General features: G+C 41.5%; 1 protein-coding gene across 6 annotated transcripts in view; it reads left to right on the top strand.

Moving 5' to 3' along the window:
- The first annotated feature begins 856 nt into the window (after window positions 1–856).
- The window catches only part of chchd3a (coiled-coil-helix-coiled-coil-helix domain containing 3a), a 71,874-nt gene continuing 53,728 nt past the window's right edge, over window positions 857–19,002 (top strand). For 4 of the 6 annotated variants that reach the window (XM_030440231.1, XM_030440229.1, XM_030440230.1 and 1 more), the window contains exons 1-3: window positions 857–1,104; window positions 1,985–2,933; window positions 11,524–11,617. In XM_030440231.1, the coding sequence (XP_030296091.1) occupies window positions 1,024–1,104; window positions 1,985–2,933; window positions 11,524–11,617 (1,124 nt within the window). In that variant the 5' untranslated portion in view covers window positions 857–1,023. The remainder of the gene's footprint in view (window positions 1,105–1,984; window positions 2,934–11,523; window positions 11,618–19,002) is intronic. The other 2 variants (XM_030440233.1, XM_030440232.1) reach the window with 1 other exon arrangement.

Here is a 19,002-nt window from a genome sequence, read left to right as displayed (position 1 = left end):
CATACTTGAGTAAAGACATCATCTTGAGATATTATTTTGGTAAAAGTTACTTGAGAAGTCTAAAAGCATCTGATATTGAATGTACTTAAGTAACCAAAGTGATTTTCTAAGTGTACTTATGTATAAAAAATTACAAGTAAAAGTAAATTATAGACTTATATAGTATAGGGGCTGACTGATTGTTGGCTTGGCTGATTTTTGAATCTGGTATTTAGTATTTTTCTGATTATCTGGTAGCAGGTAATATCTGAAATGTATCTACTTTTATCCCTGATGCAGCCTTGTGATTTGTAAAGTAGTAATCATAGTTATTTTAAAAAAGGAACCAAGTAAAAAGGACAACATTTTCCTCCAAAATGTAGTGGAGTTAGAAGTTAACAGAATGAATAATGGAAATAGACCTCAAACTTGTACTTAAATACAGTGCTTGAGAAAACGTGCAAGGTTGAATTTAATCTCTGAGCATGACTAGTAAGCATAATTTCTCATGCAAAATAGTTTATTGTGAAAAAAACTTGGTGCAAAGCTAAAGGCTACATAGGTGTACATTGCAAACACACATTTTATGTCTTGATTATCACAATACATATGGAAGCCTTCCTTGGTGGTCGCGAGTAGAATTATTACAATAATATTACAAATTCACATCGTATCTATGGGCATAAACAAGAACATAATGGTGACTTCTTTGTGGACAGTAGTATTGATAAATAATGCATCCAGCAGTGAACATGTTGTACTGATGATGTAAAGTCAGACAGTAGCGTCACACCCCACTTTGTCGCTGGTATACAACAACCAATGAAAATCGCCGATGTTAAGACGTGCGACTCTTCTCGGCCAACCAACTGGCGCGTTCTTCACGTGCGTCATGCTAAGGAAGTACGGACGTGCTGAAACAGCGGTGAGCGGGCCCAGCCATCTATACCTGTCTCCGACGCAAATTAAGTGTATGTAGAGGGACTAAAAGTGGAAAGTATTCCTTATTACATGTAGATATCGGACACGAGCTGCGGTCTCACAATGGGAGCGAACAACAGTACCCGCCGCGTGTCATTCGAGTCAGACGAGAACGAGAATATAACAGTGGTGAAGGGCATACGGGTAAGTGACAGCACACACACCTGACAAGTTTTCACTCAGCAGGTGTCTTATTATGTCTGCGTCAGAGTGCTTTCAGTTACTACAGTGATGTAACGTTATTAGGTTGCTTCGTAAATGCTATACTAACAAGAGTGCTCGCTGTGTAGCTTGTCTAAAAGCGGCTAGCTAAGTTGTCATAGCAAGCAGCCTCACTTTGATTCATTCCCAACAGGTTAATATAAAGTAGTGGCGGAGCATACAGTGTAATAGCATGTAGTTTAATAGCCTCCGTGAGAGAGCTAGACCGGCGAACTTTTTGAATGTCCTTGTGGGAATGTTGACGTTGACGTCAGCAGCCTCGTGCTCCCCTGGTCTGTCACGAAGTGCATGAATGAAACTCACTCAACTTGCATTCATGGCTGCACAAAGTGTTCTTCTTTTGGGAGTTTTTCGCTCTAAGGTGGATACATGTGCGTGGTGGTAACGTGGGTGGTTATTGAAGTGCAGTGGCTGTCAGCTTCTGTCATGAGGTGGGAGGTAGCTGTCACAGGTTCTTCTGTGCCACTGTCAGCTGATGTTAAATTTAGATTGAGAGGCTTTTGTCGATCAGATAAGACTTTAGCTGGCATGACTCTGTCTATTATTAAACAATTGGCAAGCCAGCCAAGCGAGGCTAATGTTGTCCTTCAACATGGTAATCCTGTTAGCGCTACTGCTGTAATGGTTGTGTAAAAAGATGGTAAACAAAGCTTTGTCTACTGTAGTTGAAACACAATGTATAGTTGTCCATGGAGCAGGCTAGGTCTGACTCAGTCCAAAGTTCTTAAAGAAGTACTTCTCAAAAGCAACTAACTTTCTTTAAAATCTGTTTCTGAAACTTTTATTCCACTCTCCTCTGCAGCTCTCTGAGAATGTCATCAACCGCATGAGGGAACCTTCACCTCCACCTAAACATGAACCTGCTCCCACTCAGCCACCTCCCATGGTGCCTGCGCCTATCCGCACTCCTCCTCCTCCTCCTCTCCTGCGGCCCATACCTCCCCCCTTTGACCCGATCACCTCCTTGCCTCCTCCTCCCATTGTAGAACCCATTGCATCTCCAGCTCCTCCTCCACCAGCTCCGTCTGCCACAGAGACTGTGGCTGCACCTCCACCGCCTCCTCCTAAAGAACAGGTAGCAGCACCCCCCATAATTGACGTGGTGCTCCCGTCTCTGTTACCCTCAGCTGTTGCTAATGTTGTCGCTGCTACTGCTTTTGAGCCTGAGGCAGCACCTCCTTCTCCTCCTCCTGCTCCTGCTGCAGTTGAGCCGGTAATTTTGCCTCCCCCTCCTCCTCCTCCTGCTCCCATTGATCCCCCGATTCTTGCCCCCTGCCCTTCTCCAGCTGTGGTGGAAGTGATCACTCCGCTTGCTCCTCCTCCCCTGGTTACTGAATCATCCCCTGCTCCCCTGAATGAACCCATTGCTTCTCCTCTTCCGATAATTGAACCCATTGCTCCTCAACTTGTAATTGAACCCCTTGCTCCTTCATCTGTACCTGAACCCATACCGCCTCCTCTTCCTGTCGAGATTGAACCCATCATTGCTCCCCCGCTTCACGAATTGGAACCCCTTGCTTCCGCTCCTGTCGCCATTCTGCCACCAGCCCCAAATCCTTCTGCGGGCGTTTTGTCCATGCAACCAGCTGAGCCATTTGCTGCGCCTCCCCTGCCTGAGTTTACTACTCCTTGTGAACCAGTTGCACCTCCTCCTCAGCCCCCAGTGGAGCCAGCATCCCCTGCTCCTGTTCCTGAGCCAGCAGTAGTGCTTGAGTCGATTTCGGTCCCACCACCTTCTGCTGCACCTGCTGGTAAGTTCGATTCCATTCTGCTGAAAATCTGTTTTTGTAATACATTTTACAAACAAATGCTGATGGAAGCAGTTAGGTGTAGATTTATTGCTTTATGTTGTATGTTGTTCAGTATTGATTGGGACTGTGTAATACTCTGGTCGTCATGGGTTGCCAAATCAAAATTGAATGTATAGAAAAGCTTCCCAAGATCAGTCTTTTTATGTAGAATGAACCTTGGAGCAGTTGTTTGATGATTGACTCAATTATTACTTTTTCAATTAAAGCTTATATGGTTTGTGACTTTAAACAATTTCAGTAACTTGCTGAACAGGTGGCGGGACAAACCTGTCTTATTTCTTCTAACAAGAAACAGGAGTCACTTTTCATTTATAAAAACTGTAGAAATGAATTGTTCTTGTTAACGGCTCATTTTATCCTGAAATGTAAGGGGCGCTTCTTCAGTAGCCTAGTTAATTAGAAGGCAAAGGTTATGAGGGAATGAATTGTCCAAGGATTTATTTTAAGGCCAGCCACACTGAGTTTTAATTATGTTTATTGTGTGGGTGTTTACTTTGAGCCACCCTAAGCTTTTTGTCTCCAACTTTTCTTGCAATTTGTAATTAGTCTTCATTTTTAAAAATGTAACTCACAGTGGCCTTGGTAATATTATGATTCATTGCATCTCCCTAGCTGTTAATGAAATGATTAATTCTTTCATGTAATAATGTTAATAAATTGATGCTGTAATTAGTGGTCCTCCGTTCTGCCTCTGTCACCGTGGAGCTCAAGCTGTCACGATTACCCTTCTCACTCCTGGAGTTTGTGAGAGTTCTCAAAATAGTACGGCTTAACTCATTCAAAATCTTAATGTTTGATCTATTTTTATAAGTTTCGTGTCTCCAAATTATTCCCTCTTCATTAAAGCAGCTATAATCAAAAGTTGTATTTTAATTATGGATTATATAACAACTTGGTCTAATAAAGGACCGAATAAAGCTCTGTACAGCTGAGCTGTTTTAGTTTTCTGTTCTGCAGCTGCACTGTTGTGGTTTTTGGCTACAGCAGGGGCTTGTTTTCAGCAAAGAAAATTAAAAATGCAGTTGCAAGAAGTAGAAAGCTAATGTTATACCTTATGGTTAATAAGCTGTCTTCTGTTTTGGTTAGATCGTTTGCAAGAGCGCAAATGTAAACACACCAAGGCTGTAGAGGCCACCTACTGAGTAGAAGAGTATCTGTCTGTCTCATCTAGGCACTTTTTAGCAGCTTCCCTTTTTGAGGCATGTAAAAGCCTAAAAATTCACAAGTAGGGGGGATTTACTAACGTGATTTAAGCAGGGGAAAGAAAGGGTCACTCCTAGGCCTATGCTGACCATAGACTTCTTACCAAACCCATTCAAAAACCAACTGAACAAGTTAAGTTTTACAGTTGAACTGAGTTTCACAATTTGACATCTGCCAAGGAGGTTATGTTTTCAGTGGTGTCCATTTTTTTATGTTGGTTGGTCAGAAGTATTATACAGAATAGATTGATAGAGAATGGTTCTTGGCTTAGAGAGGACCCCATTAACTTTTGTTTAGAATCCGGATAAAAGAACTTTCTTTAACTCGGTGAGATGAGGCATTTTTTTATATTTTCGTGAATTTCTCAGAGAATAATGCATCGATCTTCAAGAAAAAATCAGGTGTATATGGTGGCTACACAATTTAATTTGGATCCTAGATCTGGTGAGCTTGAATTGTGCTGAAGCAGTTATGGATGGTTCAGAGATACACGACTATTGAAGGAAACTGTTGGGCCTTGGCAGAGGTATGCACTACTGAGTGTCATCCCAGTTTTCTCATATAAAAGAAAATTTGGCATAGTGAAACCTGTCACGATTGATCACACACAGCAGTACCAAACTGCAGTGATATTACAGGGTTGATTGAGTTAAATTGTTTCAGTTACATAAAGAGTTTGAACGACTCAAACAAGTGGAAAAACTCACTCTTTCTGTATCTTTTAGCATTAGTATCTCCTAAGCATGGGTGTATGTCAGTTATCTCTTTACACATCCGGCAGAGGACGTTTGAATGTTACCTGTTCATTACCAAGTACAGAATTGGGCGTGGGTGCTGGTTCTTTAGAGGGTGGCATCCAGGGTGTGGGCAGGCTTCCCCATCCTTGACTTTGCTCAATCAGTAAGGTAATTAAAAAAGGCCAACTTATGCCACGCCACACTGACTCCAGTGATTAAAACGACACCTCCGCAGTTTCTCACAACAAACCACCAGGCCTCATTAAGGGAAGGAGGTGGCCGGCTTTTGTGCGTGCTACATTTTTATTTGGCCGTAGGGCCTCTGTAATGTGGCATTTTGTGTGAGCCACCTGCGTCTTTGTTTGAGCACACAAATAACACAATTGCACAATTAACAGAATTTATTCATATATGTTCCACAAAAACACTCTTTTGTCTGTCCGTTTTTCCATTAGCTCTGGGGCCACTTTGACAACCATGTTTAATTTTCTCTATTTGGGTAAAGTTATTCCTTCATTGTTTGCACTAATTAAATTTTGTATTAAGAGATACATGCAACAATATCTCACTCAGTCTTTTGACAGGTGTGGAGTGTTTTACCATGAGAAACCGTCAGCTGCCTCAATGGCAGAACACAGTGTTGAAATGAAAGATTCCAGATCCACTTATCTTTTTTCAGATGCGCATGTAAGTTCTACATTTTGTTTTGTGGGAACATAAAGTTGTGATTGCTGCTATGTCTTTCAGTTTCCCGTCTCTTAGTATAAAAACACTGATGGAAAGATTGAGAAGAGTCAGAGGTTTTCCAGGATGAATCAAAAACAAAGAAAGGACTTTTGTCTCGACTGTCGATCTTTTTGTGTGCACAGCGTATCTGCAGGTTTTTGGATTTTGAGGGCTCTATCTTGCACTAAGTGCAATTGACTTTGTACACTGGCGCTTGTATAATTCCTATTTTGCATTCGACGCACATTGGAATTTTCCCTCCACAGACGCACGTCCTTAAATTAGGGAATGAATTTGCGCTCCGGGGGGGTTCAGTGAAAAGAGGGGGCGTGTTCTGGCGCAAACGTTCACTGGTGCCATTTTGCTGTTTCAGAAAACAATTCCGCAACAGACCAGGAAAAACCTCGTCTAAAGTCAGTGGCGTTTATTCAGATGCTATTTTAAGGGCGCATGCTTGGCCATAATGTAGCGTGTGCTCAACGTGCTTACACTTTGCTTCTCTCATCTACAAGGAAGCATTTCCCATTTTTGCAAACCATACAAAAAAAAGTTAAAAAGATTTAAACAGAAGAACTAATTCTTTTTCCCTCTGATATGCGACGCGCCTGCCGTAGCCATGAGGGTCCAGGAGTGGCAATGCGCGATGTACTCCTAGTGGAGCGGGTGCGGTATGGTCTGACAATGCTGCCACGGCGTGTAGTGGGTCTGGATCCTCTGCACCTTGGTGTTTGCGCCGCTCCCTCATCAGCTGGCCCTTGCTCACTGCTCGGCCGTGCGCACTGCTCCCGAGGCCCGGTGCGATGTCCTGGGGATGCCAGCCGTAGAAACAATTGTGGCAATTTCCTCCCACGCCCGTTTAACCAAAGCTAATTTGGATGGTTTCTCCCATCCCCATACAATGCCACTTCTCGGTCTTTTACGGCCCTGACGAGAACATCGGTCTCATCGGCTGTGAACCGCTCCTGGTGTGCGCCTGGCAAATTTGCCATTATAATAGCAATCCGCCATGGAACAAGCGTGCCTGCTTTTAAAGGAAAAGTGAGATGACGCTCTGATTGACAAAGTAGGGAATGCTTCATAGACTGCCACATCGTGAGTGACAAGTCAACACTGTGGCATGACGTCGGTCAGATCCAATCAGGATATTTTCCACAGTAACACCCTCTCATTCAAATATGGTCACTTATGGCTGTAATGGTGGTTGATGATGGCCAGCCAAGAGGCTCAGGTTTAGTCCACAAACCAATGGGTCATGTTTTATTGTGGGTTTAAACTTGGTCCATATTCACCTCAGTTTGCTGTTTTGTTCAAAGCTGGGCCCTCATATTTACTGTATCACAAACAATGGTATGGCATGACATTTACTCTGGTATTTTGTATACTCTCCTTGCAAGGTCACCTTGCAGGTTAATATGTACCAAGCTAACCAAGAAATGTGAAGGAGATAGAGAAAAAAGTCAAGTCAACTTGGACGATTGATCAAACATGCTCTTTTTAAGGAACCAAAAACTAAAAGGTACAATAAATGTGAATCTCATTAAAAAGTTGCAAAGTTCAGCCCAATCCTGAAAGGGTACGACCTTAATGAGGCGGACATTGATTATGTGTGTTGGGTATCGAGTGAGGCTCTCAGCAGGTCGGCTGTCTCTAAATCACGGTCTGAGTCAGTATGTGTGCTGATTACACCATAGTCAAGGTTGAACCTCCTACACCTTCTCCAATAGGCTATAAATATTCATATGCCAGAGCCCACACACTGCGCTGGACTAATAGCCTGCTTAAAGATGTCTCCCAGGTGTAGCAGAGAGAATGGGAAGAACAGAAGAGACAAGGGAAAACAATAGGAGAAATGTGGGTGACTTGGTGTGTGTGTGTGGGTGTGTGTGTGCGTGTGTGTGAATGCAGAGGGTACAACTTCTGGAATATAGCAGTCTACTTTTGAAAGTGACTTTTCTTGTTATCTTGTGAAAATGTGAAATGATCAGTTAGGTCCTATTTCGAAACATGAGATTGAATTAATAGGAACGAGTGTGGATAAAAGAGAAAATCAGAAATGGCACCTGCCTTCCAGGACTTGTAGTTGCCTCTTGGCGGTTTTCTTTTCTGCCTTATTTTGAATGTAGTGAAAGGTGCGCGGTGACTCGACTAAGCGCAAGTGAGAAACGTGCAGAAGTGGTAATGTTACAGATTATGCCCTCCACGCGGGTCCCGGGGTTAATGAAACTTCTGATGAGAAACGCAATTTGCCTTCGTCTATTATCTCCACTGCCAATAGCCTGTGCTCCAATGCCTTTCCTCCTCCTCTATGGGTTTTTCCACAGGGTCTGGTGATTGGTGGAAAAGGAAAGGAGGGGGACACGTCTAAAAAGATGATGAGTTTTTAATCTTTTTAACATTTACATGTCCTACTCAGGATTGACACAAGCTCTGTCGATCTGGAATTGTCTCTGACCCTAACCAGCCTCCCTCAAGGACCCCAGACAGTGTTTATCATATCAGAACCTGTTCTCCGGCTGACCCTGTGGGCCTGCTAGCTATCTGAAGCCTCACTCTGCAGGGCTGGAGAGGATGTGGTGATAAATGAGGAGTTGCAAAGGCTTGCCTGAACTTGGAAGACTTTTGAAATTTTTACTTTTCATTGTGCACTGCTAAAGGGTGTACATTTTCAATATAGGGCGATTTATACAGAAATGCCAGTCTTACCTGATGGCATCAGTTCATAATGGCAGGACTTGACCTCTGATTTGAAAGTGCCAGTTGAGTGCAATTTCAGGTACGCAGTGTTTTCATTTACTCTAAAGATCTTGCAATTCATAGTAATATAGAAGTTTTTAATGAAAGGATTCTGCATTGATTTTGCAACAGGTTTCATGTCAAAAAGGCAGTATTACCTTGTGTTTCAATACAACCTTGTGGTCGTGAGTTGGAATAAAAGCTTAAAAAGAGCCTTTTTTGTTTCAGATGTACGATGAAATGGACAAAATTAAATACTACTGTGTTTTTCACTGTGTTTTTCACACAAACAAAGTACAGGGGTGCAGTGTTTATATCACTGAGAACTATCTGGTAAGTTCAGAAAATGTATGAAGCTTTTATTTAAATGCACTACAAGGACTTCTTAACTAGTTATTTATATTTATGCCTCTATATGACCTACATAAACAAACAAGTCCATCAGCGAGAGGAGTTTTATTTATATATATATATATATATATATATATATATATATATATATATATATATATATATATATATATATATATATATATATATATATATATATATATATATATATATATATACATGACAGACGTCCGGATGCAAATGATTTTTGCTCTACAGGTTGTCTTTCTGTTGTAGTTCTGAACAGAGTTGTAATTAGACTCTCCTCTGCAGTGAGATCAATGGTGCTTTTGAGTTCTGTCAGACATGATGGATATTATTTCGTCACACTCTGGACAGTAGGTGACAGCGGCCTCTGTCTTTGAGGATTACACTGTGCAGTGGAAAGTTGTCAACTGTCAATCACCGCCTCTGTTTGCACTAGCGTTTCTTCTGGGGGCACTGTCATACTAAACCTCCCTCTACGTGACGTTTATTCATTCCCTTTACTCTCCCAAATAGTTGTCATACTGTGAGTTCTTGTTATGTGTCGTTTGCTGCAGAGAAGAAAGGCTACGGAGGTTGGAAATCAAAGGCAGGATGAAGTTTACTGAATTCTGATTTTGTGTGTTTAAGCAGGAGTGTCACTTTAGAACACAGTCTTAACAGTGTGGGTGTAAAGCTGCTGCAGGAGGTGAGGAAGACCAAAATGACGGAGGGTGGATGGAGAAAAACTTGCTAATGAGCCAAGATTTTATGTTACCATGACACTGCTTGAATCAACTTGCCACGTAACTAGTGTCCATAATTTCAACACTATGACTATATAACTTTTTATTTTTTACATCAACACAAGAAAATTACGCTCAGTTTTACATTATGAGATAAGATAATAACAGCACTCTGATAAATTAACAACTACCTACGAGATTTAAACTTTGTATGTCCACGAAATGTGTTATTTGAAGTAACATTTCAAGTGAATCCCTTAAATGAAACTCGCTTTTTACCGCTGTGAGAGAAAATAATGAACTTGAAGCCAAGAATTGTATTAATTTCACTCTCCCTTCAATGGTTTATAGTGTATCTTTCTGTCTTTCTGTCCATGTGGTATCTCCAAGGCCTTTTACATGGATTTCTAAGACAACTGGGGAACAGGCTTTGGGCCAAATAACATTTAAGACATTTAATCAGAACCTGATGTTGATCTGGGATTGCAGCCTCTACTTTTTTAGCTGCTGTCATCGTTAACTAGATATATATTTGATTTTAAATTACCAAGGGTTTCTTAATGAAAAAGTAATTAAATCAACGTTTAACTCAAAGGTTTTCTTTTTTGTTTTTTATTGCACCAGGTTAAGAAAATATTATTTTTGGTTTGTCTTACTGCCTTGTGATACTGAAAGGAAAGAACATGATTGAAATGTGAAGCAGCACCACATGTTGGACTTAAAGTGGCACAGATGAAATCATGACTATAATAACCCCCAAGCACCATGCTTCTCTGAAATGACTGTATCTAATCATGATGCTGGAGCACAAGGCAGTTTAGTTTTAAGAATTTAGCCTTTGCTTGTCTTGTGTGTGTGTGTGTGTGTGTGTGTGTCCACTGGCCTGCTGTTACCACATGTTAACAGGTAATAATAGACCCTGACAATAGGGATTATCCCATCTAAGTAATGCAGTGGGAGAGTAATCTTGACACACTCAGACACTCCCCCCATCACTGCAGTGTCGCAGCACACCGCATGGCACTTCTGTCTTCAGAGCACGTTTCGGGCCCGGACGCAGGCTGGCATCTTTACTTTCATGCTTAATTACCTGCCAGGATAGACCGGAGGAGACAGGGGATCATACATGTATGATGTCCCTGACATGAATATATGTAGATATGGTGAGCGCTGCTGTGATCTGAGGATGGAGGATGTGTGTGTGTGTGTGTGTGTGCGTGTGTGTGTGCGTGTGTGTGTGCGTGTGTGTGTGTGTGTGTGTGTGTGGGTGTGTGTGGGTGTGTGTGTGGGTGTGTGTGTGCGCGCGCCTGTGTGTGACATTATGCTTTAATATTGCGGGCCACACACACTTAAAAGTATGTTCAGACAACAGGCAAATCAGATTTGTTTCTCAAATTAGATCTGAAAGATTGAGTGCTGCACTATTATTTGTAACTGATCAGATTGGAATGTTGTGCTCAGAAAACATGTAGCAATCTGCACAGGTTGCTGTGGTAACAACAAAGATGTCAGTCACTATCTACGTGGCACGTTTCTCCAACGTGGAAGCTTGAAAAATGGAGATCCATCATCTTGCTCTCCGAGCAAAATTAATTTGACTTTGTCATGGTGCGTTGTGTAGCGAGTGACACTAAAGACACACTATGAACGGCCAGAGTGTCCAGACTGCGACACATCTGTAGAAATCTGATTTGATTTGCATTTATTGTTTTTTAGCTGTATGGACTTACCGAAATCAATTTGGATACAATCTCGATATGCCAAAAAAAACTAATTTAGGATGGCAGTCTGAGCATAGCCACATAGGACACACATTCAGACGCACACAAACGCAAACACACACACACACACACACACACACACACACACACACACACACACACACACACACACACACCTTTTTTGACCTTTTATAGGTATGACTATTCAGTGTCTTAGGAAAGATGATATGCTGATATGCCTTCTACTACAAACTTTCTACTACAAACCTCTCTCACTAACTCTCTTTCTCTCCTCTTCTTTTGTCCCCAGTTGATGAAGAAGCCCTGAGGAAGAAGATCACTGATGAGCTATATAAAGATTTGGAGCAGGACAGGGCCAAGGCTGAGCAAGAGCTGCAAGCCTGGTTAGACGCATGCACACAAACACACACACTTTTGGTGCTGAATGGTAAACTAAGTATTTTTTATGACCCTCTGCAGAATCTTTTGGTGTTTCAAAGCATTTTGTTTATCTAAGAAGCAGGTTGATTGCTATGGATTTCTGTTTTTAGAGATTCTTGGGTTTGTTGAAAGTCAGAATTTTTGGTGTTGCTATGTTGGGGGTCAATACATGTTGGGGGTTTGTTTCTTCTCTTTTTCCTCTCTCCCATACCTTCCTTCTTGAGATCGTGATGGATTGAATCACGGTACCGCACTAGTGTCAATTCCTGTTCCGGGATTTCATTAGAAAACGAAGACATTTTCAGATGTGACCATTTCCTGCTTTCATTAATAGTCAAAAAGGTCAGCACCGGTCTTTTCCGATCCCCACCGTGTTTCCAATCTACCTCTCTTCCGAAGCAAATCAGCACTTTTTTCTCCCTCTATCGCTGCCTCTTCTCTCCTTCTCTTGTTCTCTCCGGATCAATTAATCATGTCTGTGAAAGGAGGGCGCCATCCTGAGGTAATTTCCTGGGTGTTGAGTGGGTGATACATTAGGCCTGCCTGATGAAGAAATGCATTCTTCATGTAAGGAGTACACCTTTCGTATCCTCTCCTCTCCTCTCCTCTCCCCTTCCCTCCCCTCCCCTCCCCATCTCGACTCGACTCCACCAAACCCGACCCTAAAGAAGCAGGTGCATATGCCATAATGTCCGATAATCGTGTAGCTCCCCCCCCCCCCCCCCATTAATAGGTCTGGATGATCTCCAGCAGACTGTGATTAGCCACTAAACACACCCTTGTACTGTGTGTGGGGAAAAAAAACAACCTTTCTATAGCCAGGAGGAGGAGGAAATGTTAGCCTAGCGATTAGCCTCTTTGTTGAGGGTTGTTCAAGAAGAGAGAAATTAATGAGCGGCTTTGAGAAATGATTTGTGTCTATTGATTTTTTTTCTTGGCTATTTTATTTTTGATGTAACTTCTTCCTGCAGCTTGCTTATTGATGTCTCTTCAGAAGAGTAAGTGCCTCAAAATTATGCCCTCCCTGCAAATAATTGAAATCATGGTGGCTTTCAAGCCCTCAATTTTTGTTCATGCTTGGCACGGGCTGCGTTTTCACTGAAGAAGACTTAACTGAACATGAAATGGTAAATAAGCAATCATCAGTTAGTCAGCACTGTGTGTATATGTGTAGGTGTATATTAATCTTGTTTTTTCATGCGGCCTTGTCTGCCGTTTGTTTTCTCTTTTGATTGTTTTGCCACATTGTTTTTGTTCTATTTGTGTTCATGTGAGGGTGTTTTTTGTGTGTGCGTTTGGCAGCCAGTATCACGGTGCATTCTGGGATTTAAAAGGTGCAGTTCAGTGGTGGGATTTATCTATGAACGAGTATCGATAAATAAGTTATAATGTAATGATGCCAGAATAGAAACCCCAAAAACATTTACCGAAATTTGCATAAAGCCTGATTTAAGTGTAGAGTTCTGACATAAATGGTTTGTTCAGAGTTGAGCCAGCATCTGAACACAATTCAAGCCAAGACCATATCAGGCTCTGGCTTAGCTTGATGCACTTAATATCTTAAAATTGGCACATGATATTTGCTAATGTAATTACATATAAATTGAAATTGAAATATAAAGGATTTTTTTTGTTGAAAAGGCTAGTGATGTTTCGTGATGACTACCAAGTTATTCGTCACCTCACTTCCACTACTCCACTATGTTTGGAGATTCATATATAATGTCCATTTAAATTAACATTATATCACTTTAACCACCATCTGTGTTATAAAGACGATTCCCAGAAGACCAAATGGTACAGACTGCTGGATTCTCTGGAAAAAAAATGGAAAGGATGTGTTCCAATCCGACACACTGAGACGGACAACTTAAAAAAAAAAGATCACACATCTGAAACACCTCCTGTGTATGCAATCTATTATGACGGCTTGTCTAGTACTTTCCTTTATTCAAGTCAGTGAAGTAAGATAGATTGAAAGTGAAAGTAAAAAAGTTTAGTCATCTTTTCACCTCATCCAAATGTCCCATTGACATGAGCTGAGTCATAGCCAGCTCTATACATTGGTCTGTTTAGTTGAGCAAAAGCATGACACAGACTATTTTCATCCGTGTTAGTTTGTGAATATATTTGCCTGTTGATTGTAGGTCACATTCAGTCTAACACTTAAATACCTGAAAGTATTTTGTGACAGTAACATTTAAGGAATATGCCTAAAAAGAGAAGTATTGAATAAAAGATACAGTTTAATAAAAACTTACATTAATAGTTACTCTAATGCTCTTATATTGAGCAGAGCAAACACACAGTTATCTAAATAAAACTAACAAACTGAGCATAAAACTTTCTGCTAATGCCACCACCCCACCATTCTTCAGGACTGAAAATGTCCTCCACTATTTTTTTTTTTTGGCTCAATTGAACCTTTTCCTTGCTGTTATTGCAGATAAAGGTGGCAGATGCTTGCTTTTAATTGAAATGATGAGAGCAAAACAAGGCTTTTTTCCTCATCTGGGCTGTCAAAATAATTAAATTGCAATGGTATTTCACCTTCCAACACTGCAGGCAGTAATTAAGGGAAGATTTTGGTCGTTAAAGGCAAACAAGGCACATTGATTGTGTCCGTTGCTGTGTTGGAACACTCAGCATGGAGACTGGCTAGCCATTTCTCCGGAACGAAGTAAGAGGTAAAAAATGTTGTGTGTTTTTTGTGTGTGTGTGTGTGAGTATCAAAGCTCAGCTAACAAGACTGCACAGTGCCTCACTGGTCGAACTTGTTGAACCCTGCAGTGAAACTGCTGCACAGCTTGAACACACGGAAGAAAATGTGAACCCCCAGGGTCACTCGAGTGAACACACACACACACACACGTACCCACACAAGATCCGAAAATCTCAAGGTCGTGTTCAACCCCAACAAATGCTCCTGCGGATTTGTCTGTTTTTAAAATGTGCTCAAGGAGTACACAGAATTCTTACCGGCTTCCTGACAACAGAACGAACAAGAATCAAATAATAACAAGCAAAACATACAAAATTGATATGAAAAGAATTTTTTCTTGACAGAGAAGATGAGAGAAATGGGGTTCAGATCAGATACAACAAAGGTCATGAGCCAACCCCTCCACGTTGTTATACTTCTAAATAATACATCTGTCTGTTTGTAAAGACAAAGGTTAACAGGACTCATACATGCTCTTTTAACCCTGCACAGCTACACTACCATATTTCATTCAGTCGTTGGTTTTGTGCACACTTTTTTTTTGCCCAACAGAATTGCGAGCCAAAAATATTTTGGACAAAGCATTGTTGAAAAAAATAAATTAAAAAAACGTGAATAATTTATGCATGTTATTTCACAATAGGATAAGGGTGTTGAACTGAAAAGCCGTAAAATGGAGATAACTGCCAAAATAAACCTAAAAATGATGCCTCGTTAAAGGACATTAGATCTCCGCAAGGCACCAACACATTCAATTTGCCCTAGTGTAAAATCTAATTATTTCCGCACTTAGTATAATTTCTCCATTTTATCCATTGCAGTTTTACTGTGTAGGGTGCACAGATCGAGGGAAATTCAGGGGAACAGTGGTGTTTAGATTAGGCGGTATTTCTTCTGTTTGGCTTTAGGGCCATACTTGAACTCCAGAGATCTGGTTTTGCATGTTTTTGCTCTGGTAGTAGTGAAGTAAGAGCTCTGTGAGGAGTTCATTTGGGTGCAGCCTAAACTCATTTGTTGCGAGGAGCGGCTGCAGGGAGCAGATTTGCCTCCGCCGCTTCTCTGTGAGGCATCGGAGCAGAACAACTCAGAGAAAGGGATGAGAGAGAAAGAGGGACGAGGGGGGAGAGAGCTCTTACACCATCCTGTCTTTCCACCTTCAGCCTAACTCATCCTGCGTCACCATTCGATCCACTTCTTCTTCCTTGCCGGGTTTTTCTGTCAGACTTTCCCTTCCCTGTCTTGTCTTATTGTTCCTCCCATATCCTATTCCTTTCTGTTTCTCCACATTTCTTGTTCTTCTTCTTTTTTCTGTTCATCAATCTTGCCTCTCTATCCTCTTCCTGTCTCCCACCTCCCTCTCTCTCAGTTTCTCCTACCGTGCACGACTTGCATGTGTTTGAGTGTCAAGTTCTTAAAGGTTAGTTGTCGTTGTGAAACTTCCTATTATTTCAGCTTGTAGTCAAACAGCTTGCGTTAGCCGGTGCGATATAATTGCATGTCAGAATTTTGAGTGAGAACACTGACCTTCTCTCAGAGCCACTGTCTTTCCCTCCCTGCTAACCAGCGAGTCTGGTAAATTCTGCCCTGCTCCCAGGTCAATCGCAGACGGATAGTCTAGCCGACAGCTTTTTACATTTTGTTTATCTTTTATCTTTGTCCACACAGAAATGCATACACTGACACATACACAAAACCTCCAACTCATTTTTTAGCAGAGTAAGGAAGATGGCAGGTTATTAAAAAAACAAAATGTTCTCGAATCCAGCCTGATTTAGCCGGGACGGTGTCTTGGGAGTTCTGATTCTTCCTTTAAAATGTGTCTGAATCAGCAACATTGATAGTCTTTGATCAGATTCTCCAACTGCACTTGCATTCATTATTTCTTCTCGATGTTCCAACAGCCTCCACTGTAAAAACATAGCACATCCCAGTAACTTTACAGCAGCCTCTGACCCAGAACGATGCTGATAGTAATGATAATGATGATAACAACAATACCAGTGATACTCATAATAACAGTAACAATAATGATCATGGTATCTTTTATTTATATTGCTCCATTTAACCACCTCATGTACCCAAACAATCACCCGCGACCTGAAAGCTAAACCACAATCCAACCATCCTAAACATCCTGTAACGAGCTCCCAGTAGCACCCCCATCCACATCCTGCAAAACACAACCAACACCTAATGGCAAATATTGGACTGCATAACAATAATGGAGGGAGCCTTCGTGTCTGAAAAGTGAAGCCAATGCAAAAGTGCCTTAACCCTGCACTCTCTCTAATGGCCAGCAGGAGGCCACTCCAGTGATTAACTATAGGTTTATGGTCTGCATGACGTCCATTTTGTAAATTATGGTCCCATTTAGACTTAAATAGCTGATAAAGCAAGGTATGGTTTAGAGTGTGGCTACCTCGCGATTGACAAGATGCTACCACAGTGTTCCCTCAGGTTCTCCATCAGATCCAGTCAGGATATCCTCCCCAAGTCCATCCTCTTGTCCAAATATGGGCATTTCTGGGTTGATAGCCATGTTGCCAAACTCGAGGCACAATAGTTTTGGCTACTAATTCAATAGTTTGCCGCTAATTGATTGATGATTGTTGCAGCTCTATTCAGCGGTACATTTTATGTTTTGCCTTTTTTACTAAAGTTATCTTTATACTGTATGTGTGATCAAGTGTTTCACTTTCTGCATGAAAAGATGTAATTCCCAACAAAGCACTGTCTTCCAATTGATGGTTCTTGCCTTTTTTATGAACCTGTTGTGAAAGTGCTCCAATTCCGTGTTGTATAGGGCCATTTTAAGTGTAAAATAACAGTTATTGAACTGTAAATGTGGACTGCTGCTGATTGCTGCTGATAGCTGCTGAACAATATTGTAGAACAATAATAGTTATTGACTTTTTCCAATCTCTTGCATATCTCCTGCGGTTTGTCTATTACTTACACAGAACAGATAGAAAAGAGATAGAAAACTTGAATTCATTTCTGATGTCAGCCAAGTTTTTCTGCTCTTTAAGACACCTTCTAGATATACAGCGTATACAATATGCCCTGCCTCTTTCAGTGTATTGAATGGCTTAATGTCTGGAGTTTTATGTGCTACATATGATGTTTGAAGAGACAACAACGAGAGAAGGGAGAGAAACAATGATATCTTCTTTTGAGAGTGTGCTTGGTTCGTAACACAAAGAACACTGCAGTTATCTCTTCAATAGTGGTGGGCAAAGTAGAGGGGGAGTGCAAAATAGCTGTTATGCTCCCTCTGCAGAATGGGGGCTGTTCTAAATTAATTTTCTCACGACATGCGGCTTCTGTTTCCTATACTTAATTTGAACCATGTCCCAGCATTTCCCAGCACCCACAGTCAGGTGTGGTGTATGTGTGTTGTTTATGTGCGAGCGTATGTGTGTCAGGGAGAGTGCATAGTCCCATAAAATATTCATAGCCAGCATTCAGCGACATTATTCCTGACATCAATATTGCATTGGGCCTTTAAATGCCTTTGTTTCAAGGCGCTTGGGTCGAGTGTGCACTGTTATGCAGGTCTGTCAGAATCCACCCTGCCAGGCAGACTGTATTGAGCCACATCTTGTGTAGATGACAAGTAAACAACAGGAAGCGTTAATCGGTGAAGAGCTGAAGAGAGAGACCAGAGGTACAGGAATAATGGGGGAGAGGTGGTAGAATTGTTTTTGATGTTTACGGTAATGATTTTTAAATGATTCTCTGTGAACTATCCAGTGAACTGGCTGCACATAGTTTAGACCACATCTGCATTTACCTTTGTTACTGGAAAAAGAGTGTATGTGCACCCATAAAGCTTGTACTTCACCCTAAGTTGCAGTATCTCAACTGCTCAGCCTATGAATTTTTCATATAAAATGTTACAGATCTAATCTCTGTCAGTTTTAAAAATAGTGTCCTAAAAGAACTGAAGTATTCCAAAGTACTTCTGTTCAAGGTCATCTCCCGAACCTAACAGAGTAACTTCACTGAAGAGACCGACGCAGTCCGACATACTTGCACTCCACTCCTTTTCAAATTAATAATACCTCACTGGTTCTGTCTTTCCATCTTTCTGTTTTTCCAAGCTCGATCCACTGAGCCATCAAAACACAGGTTAGTGGGCCAAGATTATCCCCTCTTTCTATCCAGCACCGGGGCCAAACATCATCCACTTATCCTCCGAAGACATGAGATTTTTTCCCTCCCCTACACGGGTGCTGTCTTTCCCCGTCCCTCCTTCTAACTCAAACATTCTCTAGCTCAAAGCTCCCCTTTCCCAGCCGCTGCCAATCTCCTACAATCGAATGAAAAATGCGTCCAATATCCCAGGGACAGGGCAATAATGACTGGAAAGCAATAGAGGTGAAGCAGACAGATAGCATCCAGCTAGTGATAGCAGTCTTTGCTTCGGTTAGCACTTGCGAGGGAGTCAGTGGAAGGACTTTTTGCAGGGCTGCCTTTTTTCTCAGCCTCCTTTCTTTCACCTGACCAGGTCGTAGCTTTCGGCCATGATTCGGTTTACTTTTAGTAATTTCAGTTATTTTTAAAAGGGAATCATTTTCATGGTCTTCAAATAAAAATATGTTTGAAAATTATCTGCATAAATGA

Source organism: Sparus aurata, chromosome 14 (assembly GCF_900880675.1).
Source record: "Sparus aurata chromosome 14, fSpaAur1.1, whole genome shotgun sequence".
Lineage (NCBI taxonomy): Eukaryota > Metazoa > Chordata > Actinopteri > Spariformes > Sparidae > Sparus > Sparus aurata.
This window is presented reverse-complemented; position numbering and strand designations above follow the sequence as displayed.